The sequence below is a fragment of the Protopterus annectens genome, chromosome 15.part0 (genome assembly GCF_019279795.1).
Source record: "Protopterus annectens isolate FY-2018-M chromosome 15.part0, PAN1.0, whole genome shotgun sequence".
Classification (NCBI taxonomy): domain Eukaryota; kingdom Metazoa; phylum Chordata; order Ceratodontiformes; family Protopteridae; genus Protopterus; species Protopterus annectens.
Genome location: NC_056749.1, coordinates 8,381,723 through 8,403,359, shown reverse-complemented (window position 1 = coordinate 8,403,359; position 21,637 = coordinate 8,381,723). Strand labels below are relative to the sequence as shown.

General features: G+C 41.5%; 1 protein-coding gene across 1 annotated transcript in view; it reads left to right on the top strand.

The window, feature by feature from the left end:
• The window catches only part of CC2D1A (coiled-coil and C2 domain containing 1A), a 3,016,164-nt gene that overhangs the window by 57,921 nt on the left and 2,936,606 nt on the right, over positions 1 to 21,637 (top strand). Inside the window, exon 2 of the mRNA XM_044057686.1 lies at positions 11,930 to 12,004. Coding sequence (XP_043913621.1) covers positions 11,939 to 12,004 — 66 coding nt within the window. The 5' untranslated portion in view covers positions 11,930 to 11,938. The remainder of the gene's footprint in view (positions 1 to 11,929; positions 12,005 to 21,637) is intronic.

The window sequence follows — 21,637 nt, the reverse complement described above, 5'->3', positions numbered from 1 at the left end:
CCTTTCTGAAGCTAGTAGAGTCCAGTTTTCAGAGTTTACTGAATCCAGAGCTGTATTGTAGTTTGTGTTGCCCATATCTTACTTGGATAGAAGGAAGTTTCTGTGTTCACCAGTGAAAGTGGGGAGCTTTGAGTAGTCTCTCTCCCTGGAGGAGTAATTTTCATCTCAGAATTTGTAGTTTATTGGCCATTTTGGGATAATTTTTATTCTTTTCATCTTTCTGCTATAAAAACCCACATTTCCGTGGTTTTGTACAGTGCCGGTTAGCTAGGGTTAAGTATCCCCGGCTCCACAAAGTCTGCTCTGCAATTTTTCCCTTATAACTAGTCAGTCTTTCAGCCTAAGCACTCAGATCTGCATCTTCTAGCCCAGCACTTGTTCCAAATCTGCTGTAACATTAAATAACCCCCAGCACTCAACCCCCTCACTAGCCAGAAGGGAATAGTCTATATACATCCCTACTTGACAAAAAGAGAACAGTCTTTACACATTATTCAGGCGTGTCCAAGGGACAGCTCTCAGTGTACTCTACAGTCTACATGATGAACCTGGGAATCTTGAGGCAATGTTACAACTGCCTCATGTATACAGACTACCCTCTCTTCCTACCACCAAGCACTAATACCTGCGAGAGATGCAAGTATACAGCCAATCTAGAGACAAAGCTCTCTCCAACCAAGACTGGAACAGACAGTCGAGGAGAAGGTAAAAACTCACAGCACCCCACCCACATCACATAGACCTACTGAACCAACACCTCCAATACCCACACATAGAAACAACAAGAAATCTATATGGAGGCTCTGAGTAAAAATCTAAATTTGCCTAGGCAACAGGCACCTCCCAACAGACACACAAGCAACCTCCTCCCACCAGCACATCTCAAACGACACTTAGCCCACAAACTCGGTGTGCCACACAACCACAGCCCATAAGGGAAAACATCATACACAACACACTAGTCATAGGTAACTCTATAGTCAGGCACACTGACGTCCCATTCACCAGGTTTGACAAAGAGGTGGTTACTGTCAGCTGCTTGTCGGGCGCCAGAATCCACCACATAACGCATGCACTCAGGTCACTACAAAGCAAGTACCAATATGACTCTGTCATTGTACATGTTGGTGTGAATGACCTGAGGCATACCTCCCTGGACTGCATGGAAGAGCTCTCCGATCTTGTAGCCCAGGCAGGTATGACCTTAGCCCTGAGTAGCATCCTGCCTTCACCAAGAATGATACCACAGTACAAGGATAAAATGATCAACTTCAACAATTGGCTAAGCTTCTGGTGTCATTTAAAGGGGATCTAGTATCTGTCTGCCTGGGATGACATGCTTGACAGGCCACGATGCCTTGCCAAAGATGGCCTGCACTTGTCACTCCTGGGATTTCGGATATTGGCCAAGGCTGTTGCCACCCCAATAGTGCCTTTTTTAGGCGAGGCTTAAAAGGCAAACCCACCACTGTAAGAACTACAAGTGATAAAAAACTGAGGGTAATGCTGCTCAATGCCAGGAGTCTAAACCTCAAAATGCACTCACTCGAGGCACTCCTCAAATTGGAGAACATCAATATAAGTGCAGTGACTGAGACCTGGTTCAAGACTCCCAAGAGCACCCCAGCACTACCAGGCTATAATTCATACCACAAGTTTCGGCCACAAATCCCAGACCGAAACACTAAGGGCAGAGGTGTGTCCATATTCATCAAGGATACACACAATTCCAGGCTAGTTGCACAACACAGTGCCTCTGAGATCATCCAATTGCAATTAACCCCTGGGCAAAAATGCATTCCAAATTGTAGCTCGTTATAGATCCCCCACCGTGACCCAGGACCCACACTCCTCGTTTCTGGAGACATTGGAAAGGAGGGTCCGACCAACTACCCTAATAATGGGCGATTTCAATTACCCTAACATAAACTGAGAAAACTACTCTTGTACTAATCCCCTTGCTCAACGATTTCTGGAATTTATAAACTCTAATGCCATGGATCAATTTATCAACACCCCCCACCAGGGGCAATAATATTCTGGACCTGGTCATTATTAACGCCCGAGATCACCTTCTCACTGGTTAGATCAGACCATAAACTAATCACCCTGGATATCCACATCCCGACCCCACCCCCACACAAGGAAACCATAGTAAAAATTTTTTTTCAAATCGAACTTCACTCTGCTCAAAACAGAAGTGGCTAACTTCGCGATGCCCCTGCAGACAGATAATACAGTCATGACTGCTGAATCCTATACAAAAGCACTCTACGAACACCTGCATGAGTGCATGGATCATGCTATCCCTAACAAAACCAAGACGCTATCCTCCAAAAAAAGGAAGCCAATCTGGTGGTCCCCTGCCATTAACAAACTCTACAACAGAAGGAAGAAACTGTTGCAAAAGGGAGTAAAAACCCACGAATGGAGGACCTCCCTGACGAGCCTCAGTAAGAAGCTAAGATCCCTCATAAAATCCTGCAAAGCAAATTTAAAAAAAGAAATTGCCACGGATTCCAAAGACAACCGCAAGGCATTCTTTAGCTATGTCAAAAATCTCCATGGCAACACCCAGATTTGCGCTGAGCTACAGCAGAACAGCACAAAATATACAGAGCCAACTGATATTGCCAACATCTTGGCAGATAAGTTCAGTGCTAACTTTACTCCCCTCTCACCCCCGAAAGGGCCTATAACTATACCAAATGATTGTAGAGCACTGTTAATCACAAACATGCAGGTAAAAATGGCACTCTCTAAAGCCAAAAACACAGCATCCATGGGACCGGACAACATTCCAGGCTGCTTCTTACATGAACTCCAAAATGAACTAGCCCCCCCACCTAAACTCCATGCTCAATCACAGCCTCACCACAGGCTATGTGCCCACTGAATGGTGCACAGCAACGGTTTTCCCACTCCGCAAAGGGGGCAGCCACCACAGACCCCAGGAACTATCGACCTATTAGTCTGACAAGCCTGGTCTGCAAGGCCATGGAGCGTATCACCATGGAACTCATAAAGAAAGACATTGGTAACCTCCAAACTTTGGATGCTACTCGATTCGGATTTGTAAAGGGTCAATCTTGTCTCCTAAACCTGGTAGACTTCTTTGAAACGGTTACCAAGGCCATAGACTAAGGAAAGGTGGTCCACACAGCCTACCTGGACCTTGCTAAAGCTTTCAGTATTATTCCCCCATTCAGGAATCCTAGATAAACTCACCAACCTTAACATAAACCCTTACATCATGAGATGGGTGGCCAACTGGCTCATAGACAGAACCCACATGGTGAGAGTTGCAGACTCCAGATCCGACTCCAAACCAGTGACAAGTGGAGTGCCCCAGGGTTCAGTCTTGGGACCACTCCTGTTCAGTATATACTTCTCTGAAGTGCAAGTGAACACTGAGGGTCTATGGCCAAGTTTGCAGATGACTGCAAACTGGGTGCCATAATCGATTCCCCTACCAATGTAGACATCCTGCCAAAGGCCCTCACCGATACAGATACCTGGTGCCAAAACCATGGCCTCAAACTAAATGCTAAAAAGTGCATTGTCATCCCCTTTGGTGAAAACCCAGCACCCATGAATTACCAAATAGGGGGAAGTCCACTTAACACAAAGTTTGGTAAGAGACCTTGAGACCCAAGTGGATAGTAACCTCTCCTTTGATAATCACATAGCCACAGTGGTCAGAAAATCTTTCTGTGTGGCCCACCTAATCGCAAAAGGGTTCGCTTCTAGAAAAAAAGGAAGTAATTGTCCCCCTCTACTCATCGTTTCAGACCCCCTCATCGAATACAATGCCCCATTTGGGATGTACCTCACAAGATACCTGCAACAACTGGAGAGGCCCCAAAAGTACCTCACCAAGAGGATTGCTGGCCTCAAACAGTTGTCTTATGCCGACTGGCTCAAGAAACTCCAACTCTACTCAGTCGCATACCGCTTACTCCGAAGAGATCTCCATGTGACATACAAAGCTATGTCAAACCCAGAATTAATGGACATGCTTCACTTAAAAAAAAATGCCAGTCGCCCCAAACTACACGCTCTAAGGACCTAAATCTCACCACATCAATAAATAGGACATGCTGGAGAGATAGATTCTTGTCTCAGAGACTTCCCATGCGCTGGAACAAAATTCCCATCCACATCAAGCAGAGCTCATCATTAGTACTCTTCAAGAAAACCCTTGATGAGTGGATGGGCAATAGTAAATTCACCCCTGGAATCATGTCTATGGCTCTGCTCGATAGAGGGGCAGGAATTTAATCTACATGGGTGGCGAAAGCCAAAACAATTTTGGCTAGGCTTACTTGTGTCTTCGGGCCGATAGCCTAGTAACTACCTATGAACCTATAGTGGATATCTGTGAGGTGTCTGTCAACAAAGACCTTGAAAAGCTGTATTGGTACTTACAGTGTGCGCATACTAGATCTGAAAGCAATGAAGCACTCAAACCACAACAACACACCCTTAAGTCATTATTTGTCTTGCATTGCTCCTGGCAAATACTGATACTCAGTTTTAACCAAATGTAATAAGTTTTAATGTTTAATAGTTTTGCTGTTTGATATTGTCTTAATTTGTGACAGACGGGTACCAGTAAGAGTGAAAGGGAAGGTCTACAAGAGGGTAGTGAGACCAGCTATGTTGTATAGGTTGGAGACTGTGGCATTGACGAAAAGGCAGGAGTCAGAGCTGGATGTGGCAGAGTTAAAGATGTTAAGATTTGCACTGGGTGCGACTAGGATGGACAGAATTAGGAATCAGTATATTAGAGGGTCAGCTCAGGTTGGATAGTTTGGAGACAAAGCAAGAGAGGCAAGATTGCGTTGGTTTGGACATGTGCTGAGGAGGGATGCTGGGTATATTGGGAAAAGGATGCTAAGGATGGAGCTGCCAGGAAAGAGGAAAAGAAGGCCTAAGATAAGTTTTATGGATGTGGTGAGAGAGGACATGCAGGTGGTTGGTGTGACAGAGCAAGATGCAGAGGACAGGAAGAAATGGAAACAGAAGATCCGCTGTGGCGACCCCTAACGGGAACAGCCGAAAGAAGATGATGATGATGTCGCAGACAAACTGTTAGTTTGCTTGGAATGTACCATGTTTTTATAGTTCCATTTGTTGATGTTTTGCAATAAAAGTAAAATGCTTGTAGTGATAGTGTTGTAATGTTATGTGCTTTCTGCTATTAAATCTGCCTCGTTATACTGGAGAAGGAGCCATCTGACTTAGTGTGCAGTTGGACTGGTGCATTTTACCTTGCCTCGTAATTGTAGTGATTGTGAAACAATTTGACATCTGAATATTGCACATACTGTTTATTTTACGTAATGAGGGGTGAGTAATGCTTTAAAGGCAAAAAAAAAATTAAAAAGTAATAATGCAGACCTCACCAAGTTTTGTCATGACTTTCTGTGAGGTTACTGAGTTCTTCCGTGGTTGCCAGCTGTTATTACACTGTAATGCTGAAGTAAGTTTATTAAGAGCTGAGCCTGTTATGTATGTTGCTGCAACTCTCTGCCGTTTCATTGGATTTGTTTAGAGGGTGGGCCTTGTATTGTGTCATTTAATAAAATGCTGCCTTTTAGTCCCATAGTGTGCTGATGTGCCTGTTCTGGCAGTTGCATTGCAATGAGCCCATTGCAGCCTACGTGTGCAGTCCATAGGCATTTCACTCTGGTTTCAGTTGGTGAGTGTCACATGTCAGGTATATTACATAAGGTGTGTCCTCACCTATGATGTGTTGTTCATTTATTTTGCACTGTTCTGGTATACTTTTGCAGCTTGTGAATCCTTTTTTAAAAGGCAGGTTGAAAAATTACCTTTAGTATTTGAAAATCTCTGTTTGTACTTGCTATAAGAAATGAAGGGACCTAATAAGTGGTGTGTGGGCAGGGCAACAAGTAGCTCCAGTAGAGGGCTAAAGCAGTTAGCATGGCTGGGTGTACCTTTCCTGGTGTGCAGGGAGGGGGAGGGTTACAATCCCTCTAATGGGGGATGTGGGTGGCAGCATGGTGCATGTCCTTGTGGCAGATTTCTAGCTCACCAAGCTGCCACTGGGTGTCAGACTTCATTAGCAAGTCCACTTGAGCATGTACTCGCAAAGTGAAGGCCCCACAGTGATGACTGTAGCCTGCCTTCCAGCCCAGGGGCGGGGTTAACGTGTATAAACAGCTTTTTTGTTAGGATGTAGATGAGGGCATGACCAGCTTCTCATGGCTGCATGTGTGATGCTCCTCTAGATGGCTCTTTCATACTGTACTGGGGCAATTTCCTAGCACATTGGAATGAAAGGGCAACATCCTTTGTCCAGCTGGCATGGGAGCATAAGACAGCCTTAAAAAGTGGGACCAGGTTCCATTGTAAATATGTACTACAAAACCACCTTTAGTGAGTATTGGGGAGAGGTAATGCTTGATGTATGTCTGAGGTTACTACAGGCAGAACCTGTAGATCATGTGCTGTGTCTTTTAAGAAGCATATCAAGGACTGAACGTGCAGATGTAAATACCGGGCACGTGCTACTCCCAGTGCCATTTTGAGAGTGCAGCCAGAGAGTACGCATGTATGATTGCAGTAGTTAGTTTGTATACAAATTACTTAAGTTAAAGTCAGTAAACGTCTGGTGTGATGTTTGTGTATAATAAAGCTTCTTAAACAAAACCCACGAAGACTCTTCTATTGTGTCCGAAGTCGGAGAGTGACATGGTGTCAGAACTGGGATTGCAGAAAATAATAATCGGAGCCATGAGGTGCAGCGATGACGGTGAAGGTAAGCTAAGAGAAACGAGCACAAAAAAGAGCCAGAAAAGAATCAAAGGTAATGAAAATTCGCACAAACTGCTTATTTTATCAAAAAGATAAAACTTCACGACCCAAGGACAAAACGCCAACCAAAGCAGTCAATAAAATCCTTTATTGGAAAGCCGCAACACTTAAAAACAAGCGCTTTCGCTCGGTGCAGTACCGAGCTTTTTCAAGTTAATTTCAAGTTCATTAAAAGTGTAAAATGTTCAGGTGTTATATACAAAACCTATGTCACATGGTGTGCATAATTAATTAAATCATTAAGTGATTTAATGAATGTTCGTGAATTAAACACCAAAGGATAAAGTTTAAGTACTACTTCCTGTATAAAAAATTAATAAAATGAGTAAAATGCAATGAATATGAAACCAAAATAAATATGTAAACATATCTATAAATGCATGAATGTGGATGCTGGTAAACCTCCAGGGCTCAATGATAGTGTAAACATCAGTAGCGTCCTGAAGCTAAGGACTGCCCGCCTATAGCCTTTAATTCACCCCGGTCCGTTTTAGCTCCATTTAGTTGTACTTTACATGATGGGTTTATCGTTTACCTCTGTGTAATATATTTCTGCATGTATTTGTTATTAAATATATTCTTTACCTTAATTCATTTATTTAAAATTCTTTTACATATATACATATTCACATGCTTTTTATTTTTTGTTTAAGCATTGGCTTAAGCAATAAATTAATTCTTAATATTCATTATTTTTCAACAATAACTAAAACTAAAATTGCAAGGGTGTTTTATTTATTTTTTGAACAGTAAGAGATTGTTTAAGTTTTTGGATGAATTGTTTATCACATTTTAATTGTGGTTGAACACACGTATTTTTAATTAAATATGTGTTATAACTAATGGTATACACACATTCATGCATTTATAGATATGTTTACATATTTATTTTGGTTTCATATTCATTGCATTTTACTCATTTTATTCATTTTTTATACAGGAAGTAGTATTTAAACTTTATCCTTTGGTGTTTAATTCACGAACATTCATTAAATCACTTAATGATTTAATTAATTATGCACACCATGTGACATAGGTTTTGTATATAACACCTGAACATTTTACACTTTTAATGAACTTGAAAAAGCTCTGTACTGCACCGAGCGAAAGTGCTTGTTTTTAAGTGTTGTGGCTTTCCAATAAAGGATTTTATTGACTGCTTTGGTTGGCGTTTTGTCCTTGGGTCGTGAAGTTTCCTCTTCTGGTCCCTTTCACATTTGGTTTCCTTGATAAAAAAGATAAAACCGAGCATTGCAAGGGCACAAAACCGCATTATTAAACAAGCGGGAGGCACGGCAGGTTTATTAACTAAAGGAAATGTTTAAAACTAAAATGTTTGACAAAACAATTATCAATGATCAGAAAAGCAAAACAGGCATATTTAAGGCAAAACGGGCATGTTTAGAGTAAAATGAGCACAAGAAAAGTACAATGGGCATGAAAAGGGATTAAACGAGCAAAACAAATATAATAAGGGCAAAAATGGCACATGAATCATAAATAAAGCAAGGTCACTGCATGTTTTTGGCAAAGTGCTGTTTTGGCATAAGTACTACTTCGTATTGTATCAAGGGCATAACTAGAGTATTCGAAGTGTCTCAAAGTGTGTAAAAGTGCTTACAGTGTGTGCTTATTACTGTGCATGTATTCCAAAGAGTTTATTTGTGTGCAAAGTGCAACTGTTTCATGAAGTACAGTCCATTTACAGCTATTTCGAAAAGTTTCTTGTGCTGGGTTTGTGTATTTGCAAAGTACCGCCATTACCGTGTGTGTCTTGCACTGCAAAGGATTACCTAGCAAGGTACTGCCATTTTCAGGAAATTTCAGTGTGCTGTGTACAGTTTATTCGCAAAATGCAACTACTTCGAAATGTTATTGAAACAGCTTCTCTTACCCAGTTCATTTACATCGTACAGTTATTTGAAATGTTTCTTAAAATTATGATAAATTACTTTTGCAAGATAGTAATTTCAAGAGCATTACAGTGCCAGAGAGACTTGTTCACAAAGTTCGGTTACACAGAGGCTTGTTGTGCTATTGAGCTAAGTTATAAGTGCTGGCATAAATTTCTGGAATGTGTGTGTTTGTGCTTATCTGCAAAACCCTTCATTGGTATTTGTTAATATGGCAGATGGATTTTGAAAGCCCTTACCACTTGTATTTGAGCGAGAGTACGATATTTTTATACAAGCAGCTGTTCTTGAGATGTCAGCACCAGACAATATTCAAGCTGTACAGCATTTCCTAGGCATGGTCATCTATTTAGGCAGGTTTATACCAGACTTCAGTGAGTTGACAGCACCTTTAAGAGAGCTGACATGCAAAAATGTTACATAGTCATGGTTAGAACAGCACCAGAAGGCATATGAAAACCTTAAGCAGAAAATTGCCACCCCACCTACATTAAGATGCTATGATGTGAATAAGTCAGATGTTTCAAAATTTGGTCTTGGTGCAGTTATACTTAAAGAGGGAAGATCAGTAGTCTGTGCATCTACAACACTTACCCAAACTGAAATGCAGTATGCTCAAACTGAGAGAGAACTTTTGGCAATAGCATTTACATGTTCCAAGTTTCATGATTATATTTATGGTCGAGCTATTCAGGTTGAAACTGACCACCAACCTCTAGTTACTATTCTAAAGAAGCCTATGCATTCAGCTCCAGCGACATTAGAAAGAAGATGTTCAAATTGCAAAAGTTCTAAATGGTCTATATGAAAGGCAGTCTACTCTGTGTGCCTGATACCTTATCCAGACTGACCAGAAATAAGACGGAACAGCTTGAAGCAGAGAATTTTTACTTTGATGTAATGGCAGTGCATAATTTTTCTCCCACTAGGCTTGATGAGTTAAGTGATCACACAAAGACTGGTCCAGTTTTGCAAAAGCTCAATCACTATATTAATGTTGGATCGCCGTCAAAGCAATCACTTGAAGTGCAAACCTATTTTCCTTGCAGAGATGAGATGTTGATGGAAGATGGCGTTATTTTCGAAGGTCCTAAAATTGTTCCTGCTTTCTTGCAATAAGAATATTCAGATTTTTCATTGTGTTTCCACATCCAGTAAGAGAAGAGAGAGAGAGTGCATATTTTGGCCTTCATTACTGAAAGACATCGACAGAGTACTTTTTTCTTTTTCAGTATGCAAAAAGAACCACTTCAGCTGAGTCAAGTTTCTGAACTACCTTGGTCAGCAGTAGCCACTGATATATCTTCGAGTGGGACAATCAACACTACTTAGTATTAGTAGATTCTTATTCAAATTGGTTTGAGATTGACTTACTACCTAATCTAACATCCACTACTGTTATTACTAAGGTGAAACGTCATTTCTCAGTCCATGGTAGTCCTCACAATGTTATTTCTGACAATGGCACTCCATTTACTAGTCAGTTATTTCAGAAATTTGCAAGAGATTGGGACTTTGTATATGTTACTAGCAGTCCAGAATATCCACAGCCAAACGGGCTAGCTGAACGTACAGTGCAGAGTGCAAAGTAATTACTTGAAAGGTCAAAGTGTGACAATACTGATGTCTTTTTGAATTTACTTAATCTCAGAAACCTTGCCCGTGATGATATACTTGGCTCACCTGCTCAAAGACTTCTGTCCAAGCAAACCAGAACAACGCTACTTATTGGTTCCAATTTATTAAAGCCTAAAGCCAAGAACAACAGAACCATCAAGGCTCAATTATTCAAGAAGTGTTTTAGCCAGAAGTCCAGTTATGATAGATTGAGCAGATTTCTTTGCCCGTTAAGGGAAGGAGAGACAATGAGAATACAAACAGTGAAAGCTTTTGACCTGATTGGTCAAGTTACAGGTATATGTATCGAGCCAAGATCCTGCCTTGTAGATTCTGACGGTGTGGTGTACAGGAGAAATCATCTTCCTGTACCAACGTCATCATTGCAGCATTGTTCCCTGTGATACAGACTTTAGATGTCAGAACGAACCAAATGTAGTTCCCATCCCATCCCATCCCAGGGTATATTTCAACCTCTACTTCCATTCCAGAAGATGTTCCAAATACTTCCAAGGTTGAACATTCTGTAGAGACAGCTTCAGTTGCTAAACCTAATTCCCAGTTTTATATCACATGATATGGTTGAATATCCAGGCCCAGTGTGAAATTCACAGCAACATGGACTTAACTGTATATATGTACCTAGTCTTGTATAATTGCATGACAAAGAGCTACTTGTAATATCTGCATGCCAAATAGATTCATAACGTTGCATGATCTATTTCTCAAAGAGTGAGGAGGTAGATCAGAGTGTGTGTGCTGTGTCTTTAAGAAGCATATCAAGGGCTGACCGTACACAAATAAATATATTTGGAATGGTTTAAAAAATGGCAAAAGAAATGATTAGAAGCAGCTTTGGACCTTGCACCAGCCTTCTCCTACCTATACTGCCGTGATTGAAGATGTGATATAGCCAAAAGATGGTGGGCACAATAAAGGATGAGTAACTAAAGTTAGCCAGGGAAATTATTTTTTCATTGTTTCATCTCTGAGGTTATGAGCATGCATTGCTCTAATGGCTGAATAGTAGGACATCGTAGGCTTTTTGTACATGTACCTGTACATGCTCATCACAGGGTTAACACTTTTTCAATGTACAATAGTATCCAGTTACTGTCCTTAAATATAATATTCTCCATCTTACTGAAATGACAAAACCATTTTATACATAACTGCTGCATGTACAATCCACTGTGTTGCACGTGTGCTTTCTGTTTAATAACTTCCATCCCTGTAAAATCTTAGAATGTATATCTATAAAAATTACTGTTTGTGTGTAAATAGAAATGTAACTTACTCTGAGTTTGACTGGAACTCGGTATATTGCAATGCAAGTAAATGGAGCTTTCCTCCCCAGGCCTCCCGCTGAAAATGGGTATTATCCAGTCAGACTTTCTCAGTAAACAAAGACAAATAAACAAGTATGTTGATGCTGTTCTTGCTTTTAGGGTACTGTAATTTTCAATCTGAATTGTCTGTCTTGTCATTTTGCACTTGCTTTGTTCCCATTCCAATTCAGATTCAGCAGCTTGACTGTGCATGATCTTATTTTTCAGCCTGCTGAAATGAACAAGAACAAGCGAGCGCCAGGTCCGAAGGTAAAAGGGCAAGGAGCCGCAACAGCCAGACAGGTAAAGCTGGTATACAGTGATTTCAGCAACTTTCTCTGGGAGGCATGCAAATGGCTAACATGCAACTTATTGTGTAACTTACTGAGAGCCTTTGAAATTCTTTGACTCCACCCAGTTGTTTCCCCAGTTTTTGGCAAGTTTACATTTTGTCAGATTACGCGTTTTACATTGACCTAATAGTTTTCAGTAATGTTACTTTTTATGACAGCTGGAGAAGTTGGGTCAGAAATCTTTTCACCAATAAGTAGTTTTTTGCTTTGCTATCATCTGTACCTTGCTGTCCAGTATGAGTTTTGTCAAGGATCTTTGTGAAGCTATCTGGATTACTGCTGCTACCTGCTTGTCTGATAAGGGAGTCGCTTGCTGCTGAAGTTGTTGGGAACTGGATTTGAGAAAAGGTTATTCCATTGTATTATTCCCTGATGTTAGCTTTTTGCTCATAATCGTAGGACAGTCTGTGATACAGAACATGTCTCCATTGCTGTGTACTCTGGCAAAGACACTGGGGTGTACTTTTTCTGCTGCAGGGGCTTGTCTTATGCTAGGATTGGCACACATCTTTTCCCCAAAGAGAGAGAGGATCATAACTGTTGAATCCTTGGTGCTGTGAAATCTTTGTCAAATATATTATGCTGAAATTTATTCCTGAACTCAGGACTCTGGCAGTAGTTGAACTTGTACACTGGCAGGCTTGCCCCACATTGGTGTCCTACATTAAGACCTTAGAAGGAAACAGCTCAGTGTCTATCTGCTTGTATAGTATCACAACTGTCTCCATTAGGCATATGGATGCCTGATGTTCTGGATGTTGTAATGACATCCTGTTGGAATTTAGTTCATATGCTGCTGTACAGTACCAGGCTGTTAAGTCTGTACAGAAGGTGCTATATAGATTGTCTACTGCTGCCTCCATATGTATGTTGTTGTTGTCTTTCGGCTTTTCCCGGTTAGGGGTCGCCACAGTGGTACTCCGGTCCGCTAATGATTGGCAGTAGATTTTTAAGTGCCGAGTTTCCAGCTCTGACGCACAACCTTCAACGAAGGTGCGCCCATTCACACATGTCTCCTCACAGAAGACGTGCTAGCTGAGAATCGAACAGGACGACGTCATACTGTGAGGCGATTTGTAAAAGTAAAAACTTCAAACGTCATTTTTTTCTGCTTTGTCTGTTTTTGCTTTGTAGTATTTTTTAAATGCTTGTTTTAATTTTTTTCTTAAGCTGCATGTGTTCCTACCATTAACTTATGAACCTTAGATATACATGTATATGTAAGTTTACTAGGTTTGCAGTCCAGTGGACCATTGAGGAACCTAGCCCAAATTCCCAGTTGTCCCTAAGCTCTGTTTAAGTGACTTGCTTAAGGTCACATAGAAGGCAAATGAAGGCGGAGGGAATCGTACCCTGTACCACAGGAAAATGCAGCTCATAGCCTTCACTCTGTTTGCCAGCTGTCAACTTGACTTTCTGGTGAGCTTATCTAAATCTATTTCATACTACTTTATTTGCATTTTTAAATAGGCGATTATGCATTTTATTGCATATCAGATGGTCCAAAAACACTTTATAATGCTAACAAATTCCTGGCAGTTTCTAAATATATATTTGCCCTATTAATTTGATTTATGTTTTAGCCGATATGTTTATTTTGGTGATGTAAACATGTCTTGCACATTTAGACTGTTTATTTTTATGTTTTGTGGATGTGTAATGTGTGTGTAAATGTTAGTATAACCCCACCCCCCCCATGGATTGCAGCATCTCCCATTAGTCATTATCTATGATTTCTGGGTTGCAGCACTGCTACCTCACTGTAGATCCCAGTAGCACATCACCAGTCCTTACCCTGGTTCACAGTATGTGTTGGTCTTTACTTCCCCTCTCATTCAGGGATGTAGGCTTCTACACCCTGTTTTGCTTTCCAGGAAGTAGCTCCAGACTGTAGCCTATACTCTCGGTCGTACTTTCTTGCAACTTTAACAGCTGCCAAGTAGAATAGAAAATACTGAGGAATAATAATTGTAGTGAGGGAAGTAGCTGAGCAGGAGTGAAGCTTCACTGCGGTACACCTCTGAATGTTAAGGCATTGAACCCGTTCACAGACTTCAGCCCATATTCTGACATTGATTTTTCTCTTGCTTAACCAGATTAGTGATCCACCTTAGAAAGAGTTACTTGTCACTAGTGGATGTCGTGTCGTTATTAAATCCATGCTGAACTCCTCAACCACCTGCTTGAAAACCAATTTCTGTCACCCAGTCAGCATGGTTTCAGACCAGGACACAGCACCACTGCTGCCATCCTGTCCTTCCTAGATACAGTCAGCTGGGCAACCGGATTCTTGCAAAATAATTGCTTCTGTCTTCCTAGATCTCTCCAAAGCGTTTGATACCATTTCCCACACCATCCTCCTATGTAAACTACCCACCCTCCACATTTCTCCACCTACCCTCTGGTGGTTCAGTAGCTATCTCTCCAATAGGCAGCAGTCCACCAAATGGCAACAGTCTTATTCTCCCTTCCTCAGTACTTCCACAGGTGTATCCCAAGGCTCCATTCTTGGTCCTCTCTTATTTAGCATTTTTATTAACAACTTTCACTCCATTCTGACAATGCTCAGTATTCCAGTATGCTGACAACTCTATAGTAATATGCACTGCAAATTCCAGCTCTGAACTCCAACAAATCACCCTCACCTGTAGTGAATCTTGGATGCTTAACGATCATTTTGCCCTAAAGCCAAAAAAAAAAACTAAACTAGTACTTTTACCCCTAAGAAAACCACTCCCCTAAGTAAAAAAAAAAAACTCTTCACTGTACAATCCCAAGACAGTACCACTATGGAAGTTGTCCCACACACTAAACTACTAGGCATCGTTATAGATGAAAACCATAACGTTGACCTACACGTAAACAGTAACATCATAAAAACACACCAAAAGCTTGGTATGCTCTATAGGCACCAACACTTTCTTAGCCTCTCTAGTAGACAAACCAAACCCTTGCAACCACCTTTTTATTGATACTGTCCTTTTGGCGCCCCTCACCTCACTAATATTCAAAATTCTGCAAAATCCAAACTTGAAATTTGTTACAAAAGAATAGCCAAATTTGCCACCAAGGCCAAATTCTCATCCCACCACTGTAACTCATTGAAACAATTAGGCTGGCTGGAACTCCCCCACCAGCTCTCATTCACCCAACTAACTACAGAGCACAAAGTAATCTACAGACTCACAGACTGTCCTGCTCTCTCAACGCTACTCAGCCAATACCAAGCCAGGAGGCGACTAAGATCTGAAAGTAAAAAATAAAACGTAGCACCACCTCAGGAACAAAAGTCCCGTGTAGAAGCAAATTGATATAAGAAAAACGGATACTATTAGCATCCACAGGTCTAACACGGCAGTTCTATGTGTCCTCTAAAAATTCTGTATAACAGTCCCAAAATGTTCAAAAAGTAAAGGCAGAGACAAAAATCCGTAATATAAAAACACCTTTAATATCGAAAACGGTAAGCGCTTTCACAGCGTTCGGTATAATTACTGAAACAAAATGGATAATCAGATATAGAGCTGATAGATTTCCCGGGCTTAATGATAAAGTACCTTTGAAGCCCATTTTATACAACAGGAGAATAAAAGTGTTTAAAGAGTCACAGTGAACATAATTTTAGTTATGAGTATTTAGTTACTTATTTATTCATTTAGTTTTATATATTATAGCTTCTAATGTTCGACGTGGCATTTTGGGTACTCACTTCAAACGTGATAAATTAGATAGTTAGTTATAGGGTTATTAGAAGATTTGAGACGTATGTTTTAGCCTGTCTTACATAACATAAGAATAAAGCTATAGGGAGTAATATTACAACATATTTTAACACTGTTTTACTAACATCCTCTCAGGGTATGTAATTATTTTAATGCACTGTGGAGAATGTTAGTTGTATATTGTAAGTGTGGCTAGGTTCATTATTATATTGAGCATATAGTTCAATTGTTTTTTAGTAAGTCACATTTGAATTGTATATATTTTTTATGCATTTTATGTTGCAGTTTGGTAATTACTTGTTTAACAGGAAATGTCATCATTTTAGTTTGGGTAATGAATACTATTTAAACCAATTTTATCTGTATGACTTTTCAAGGTCTGATGAAGCCTATATGGTGAAAGTGCTTACTGTTTTCGATATTAAAAGTGTTTTTATACTACGGATTTTTGTATCTGCCTTTGCTTTTTGAACATTTTGGGACTGTTATACAGAATTTTTTGAGGACACATAGAACTGCCGTGTTAGACCTGTGGATGCTAATAGTGTAAGATCTGAAAATCATCACTGCTAAAAGTAGAAAATCCCACCTTATCTGCTGGTTAACTCCTGTATTCCTTCACCATAATCAAACTATGGAACTGACTTCCACCTTCTGTAAGAAACACAGATAGCAGCACCACCTTCAAACAAATACTGAAAAATCATCTCAACTCTTCCTGGCTCTGTACCTGCTCTATAACAACCCTTCCTGGCTCTGTACCTGCTCTATAACAACCCTTCCTGGCTCTGTACCTGCTCTATAACAACCCTTCCTGGCTCTGTACCTGCTCTATAACAACCCTTCCTGGCTCTGTACCTGCTCTATAACAACCCTTCCTGGCTCTGTACCTGCTCTATAACAACCCTTCCTGGCTCTGTACCTGCTCTATAACAACCCTTCCTGGCTCTGTACCTGCTCTATAACCTAACCTCTTCCTTCTCCTTATATTATAACTAAACTCCTGTGCTTTTTGCTTCTGCTGACTGATATTTTCTCCATAATTATTATTTTTATCACTTGTTGATACTGGTACAATAATGCTGATTAATATATATCTGTTTATACCTCTCTGATTGAATTAATGTGGCAACCAACAAAATTCCTTCTTTTATGTATATATTCTGTGTATATTAATGTAATCACTATCTGTAACACTGTATCTACTTTTGTACCATTTAATGTTTAATATTTTCTGTATCTATGTTCTTGTCGGAGCTTTTCTTCCCGGGCCTCCACTGAAAATGGGCTCTTCTAGCCCAGTGGACATTCCCGGTAAACAAATACAATAAATAAATGGCCATGAGAACATACCTCTCAACAAGTAAAAAATAAAAATATCATAGTGCTGGGTTTCAAAGAGTACTGTCTTGTATTTCAGAGTAGAAGCTTTTCACGTACTGGATACCATATAGTTAGCAGTAATGAATATTTGTATAGGCTTTGTTAAACAATTTAATGACAAACAGGTCTGACTGTGATAAAAAAAGTCAGTAATTCTATAACTACAACTAAATTTGAGGACAGAACTTGAAGTGTAGTGTTCAAATTATAATAGGCAAGACATGAGGGTTACAGATTTCTATGCCATTTCAATGTGTACTAAAGGAACATGACAGTTGTTAAAGCTATCTGGCATACGTTGCTATGCTGCCTGATGTCTTGTATAGCTACTGGGAAGCAGGGGTTTTAATCTTCCTTTGGCTGTGACATACTGATGAGTTAGATATAACTTTTCAGTTCATTCTTTGCAGTTCCTTCTTAGCAGTCATTAATCAGAAGTTTTTGTTAAGCATGAGGCAGCCTTGGTACATACGTAAGCCATACTAACTGTTTTGTGGTAAGCAGGCTTCTTTTGCAGCTACAAAGGCCAGATTGCTAGCAAAGAAAGTTGTCCGGTTCAGTACGTCATTGTATACTTTCCAGTTTTTGGATATGGTAATTTTTAGTTTGTAGCCTGTACTCTTTGCCAAGGCACATGATGCCTACTTTTTGGACAAAAGCAGTCCTAGACTACCTGTCCAGATATTATGAAATAGCTACCATGTACTGTCACATGCTGTCATACTTCCCACTCCTTAGTCACAGCCATGCAGTCAGTTGCATGTAGTTTTGGCATTAGTAGTAAGCCAGGTTTCCTAGTATTTATTCTGTGTCCATTTTCAGTTCAGCAAGTTTAAACAAAATAACGGCTCTGGAAGGGTTGGTATGGTGGTAAATTTTTCTGGTGTCTACCCTTGGCTTGAAGCTTATATTTTGTATAAATGTATAGTTCTGTTGAAATATTACAGATTTAGAAAATACATTTTGCAGAAAGTTTGATGGCCAGAAGATATGACTTCCTCCTGCATGATTTTTATGCAGCATTTGGGTTGACAGGTAGATGAATGTGTTGTTCACACATTAAACACATCATGCTCTCAAGCAAATTATTCCAGTTTGGATTTGCTTAAACTCCATTCTGTAATAATGGTTGATCTGATGTTGTCAACTTCATTTCATTAACATGTGGATTACGGTTTTAATGCTCAGAACCGACCGGCTGCCTTCTTTCAGCTCTCCCAAAATACCTCACATCTTGTTTGCTGCACTTCAAGTTCACATAGAGTTCCTTGCTCTTGAGTTTCTCCTAGTGAATTGTAAGTTTTTTTTCCCCCTACCCTTTGGCTTTTTTATCTAACTTCCTCTGGTTTTCTCTATCTAGCCTTTGAGTTCCTATCTATCAGGTCTTTTTCTTTAAAAAAAAAAAGTTTTCTCTCTCTTCTCAACTTTTTTATTTTCTCTCCCTTTCTTTGCCCTTATGGCTGATATGGCTGATCAAAAACCTTTAGGTTTTAAAAAGTGCATTTCCTGTGGGCGGAAGATTCCTCTATCCAACGCCCAAGGGAAGTGCATGTACTGCTGTGGGCCTAAATATTTGGAAGCCCCATGCAATATTTGTAGGGCTTTTCATCCTAGAGCTCTGGCGGATAGGAGGAGCAAACTGATTTTAAAAGGTTTGCTTCTTCCACCTCAGAGATGCATTCTACATCAGGGGCTCAAATCCCACCTAAAAAGCCCGGAGATTCCTGAGAGTCCAGGAGAGACCACCTCCCGCACGATCTTCCTCTGAACCACCTAGGAAAAAAGGTGAAATCTTCAGAACCTCGGCTCAGAGTTCGGTTGCCACTGCCTCTCCTCCTTCCTGGTCATCCTGTGCTGCTCCTGGGCTGAATGTTGCTTCCACAGCGTCAGCTCCAGGGTCAACTCTGTCTTCATATGTAAGGAGGTCTCATCTCATTCCCTTTTGAGATCTTCCAGACCCTCATCCACCACTACTTCTGGGTCTTCCCAAAGTCTGACCTCCAAGGATGTCTGTAAGCTTATGAGGCAATTTCTTGAGACACAAATCCAGATGGAGTTTGTGTCCTCTCCGTCCGCATCTGGTTCCATGAGGATTTCCACATTCCAACCAGTAACCCCTTCTCCGATTCAACCCTTGGTTTCAGAGTTGTCTGTTTGATTGGGTCTCTGTGCCAGGGTGTTGGAGCCAATAGAGCTCTCCTCCTCGCCTCTGACTTTCTCCCCAACCTGCTTGACTCCAGCCACTTTAGTTCTGAGCATGTCTCGGAGCTGTAGCATCGAGGTCAGTTCCGGGGAGTTGCCCTCGACTCCTCAGTTTTCTGAGCTGTCTCTTCTCCTCAGTGCCACAGCCTTCAACAGCTAGTCTCTGCCTCCCGTCTTGGAGCGGGAGGCACGTACTCTCTGGGAGGTGTCTGCTGTGATGGTCTTGTTCCCGGTAGAACAGCTGGCTCAGAGCCTTTCCATGTTTGAGGTTGTTGAGAGGGTTCTGTCATTTCCTAGGAGATCCTAGGTACTTATTTCTATGAAACCTCCCCCTCCTCATACTGGAATTGTGTCTGAGGTCTCTGAGCTGTAGTATGGACAGACTGTCCTAGAAAGCCTCCACACCCTTCCCTCAGTGGATCCTCAAGCTTCATCCGACACCTCCCTGGAGCATTCCCTGAGGATATCCCTTGGAAGGGATTGTGTAAAAGGAGGCATGTGGATTCCCCTATGGAATCTGTCACTATGGATACTGATTTTGAGGAAGGTGAAGGGTCTCCGAAATCACCACCCGAGGAGGTCTCCTTCAGAGACATTCGTGAAATTCTTCACCAAAGGAGTGGTTAGTCTGCCCAAAACCCTTGTCTGGAGGTATCAGTACTGTGGGAGGCTTTTGGGTTCGGCCCAATTACTATCTGCATGTGTTCCCCCATCTCCGCCTGACTTGCTCATCCAGCTGGTGTTATTGAGGGCTTGTAAGGAACTAGATGCATTGGAGCCTATCCCCAAACACACGAGCAAGATTTTGAGTGCCCCAGTTGATAAATCTTTCTGGACCAAGGGAATCCTCATAGATGCCTTGGTTGTGGCGGCAGCCACCAAGAAGGAGCTGGCTCAGGAAAGCGGCTCAGGAAAGCTCCTCTGTCCACCCCCAAATAGAAAATCCCGGGTCTTGGACAGATTTGACAAAAGTCTACTCCTCATCTACCTTTACGCTTAGGGCGTTGAACTATTTATTGCATTTTCCCTGGCTACAGGGGGATTTAGTCAAGGAAATTTCTAGCTCTGACCAAGAAATTGGAGTCCTTTTCCTCCAGGCTGGCCACCCTACACTTCTTAGCCAGTCCATCCATGAGGCAAATCTCTCCTGCAGCGGAAGGTACCTCAAGGGCAGCCGGTTCTGGCATTGCCATACAATGCCATGCCTGGATGAGGCTGTGCAATTTTGTGGAGCCTTTCAAACCGTCCTTAATTAATGTTCCCTTTGATGGTTCCACCTTGTTTGGGCCCATAGTACGTGACACATCTCTGAGTGAGGAGGACAGCAAGACCTTGCCTGCTGTCAAAATCCTTTCTCTACTCCACAGTGGACTTTCTCCAAGAACCAGCATGAATATAAGACATGGTTTTGGAAGTCACAGGGTCCTTTCCAGGACACTCGAGAAGACTTCCGTCCAAGGTAGATGGGGTTATCGTCAGAATGGGAGGCACAACTCACACGGCAGAGGGGGTCTGCAAAATCAAGGGTCATGGGAAACCTCCCAGGACAAGCCTTTCCAGCAGTCCTGAACTGCTGCCCGACTGCTCTCCTCTGGAAGCAGTTGGGGAACATTTCTCCTTGCACCCAGAAGCCTGGGAGGCCATTACAAATTATATGGCTGCTAAGGATCATATCCACAGGATACTTCATTCCCTTTTCCGAAACTCCCAAATGAGAACTTCGCCTCCCTGCTGTTTCACCCAGTCAGAGGGAGGATGCAGCCCAGTAAATAAAAAAGTTACTTGAAGAAAGTGTCATTCAAGAGGTCCCCCCTGATCAAATTGGATCAGCCATTTACTCCAGATTCTTTTTAGTACCCATGAAAACAGGGGACTTGTGATCTGTCTTGGGTCTGACCTTTCTGAAGAAGTCGATGAAACACGCGAAGTTCAGAATGGTCATGATTCAATATATATTACCTGTCCTGAAGTTGGGCGATTGGATGTGCTCTGTAGACCTCAGTGTACTACCATATCAAAATGGACAGGCGCACTTGGCGTTTTCTGTGTTTCAGGCTGGGGAGCCAGTCACTACTAGTTCAGGGTGCTTCCATTTGGTCTCATCACAGCCCCCAGGGTGTTCACCAAATGTCTAGTAGTAGTTTCAGCTCCACTCCGACTGCAAGGTTATCGGATAATTCCATACCTGGATGACTGGTCCTGACTGCTCCAACGAGGCATCTACTCCTTCAGGCCAGGGATTACTTTCTCAAGTTGGCCCCAACCCTGGGGATAAC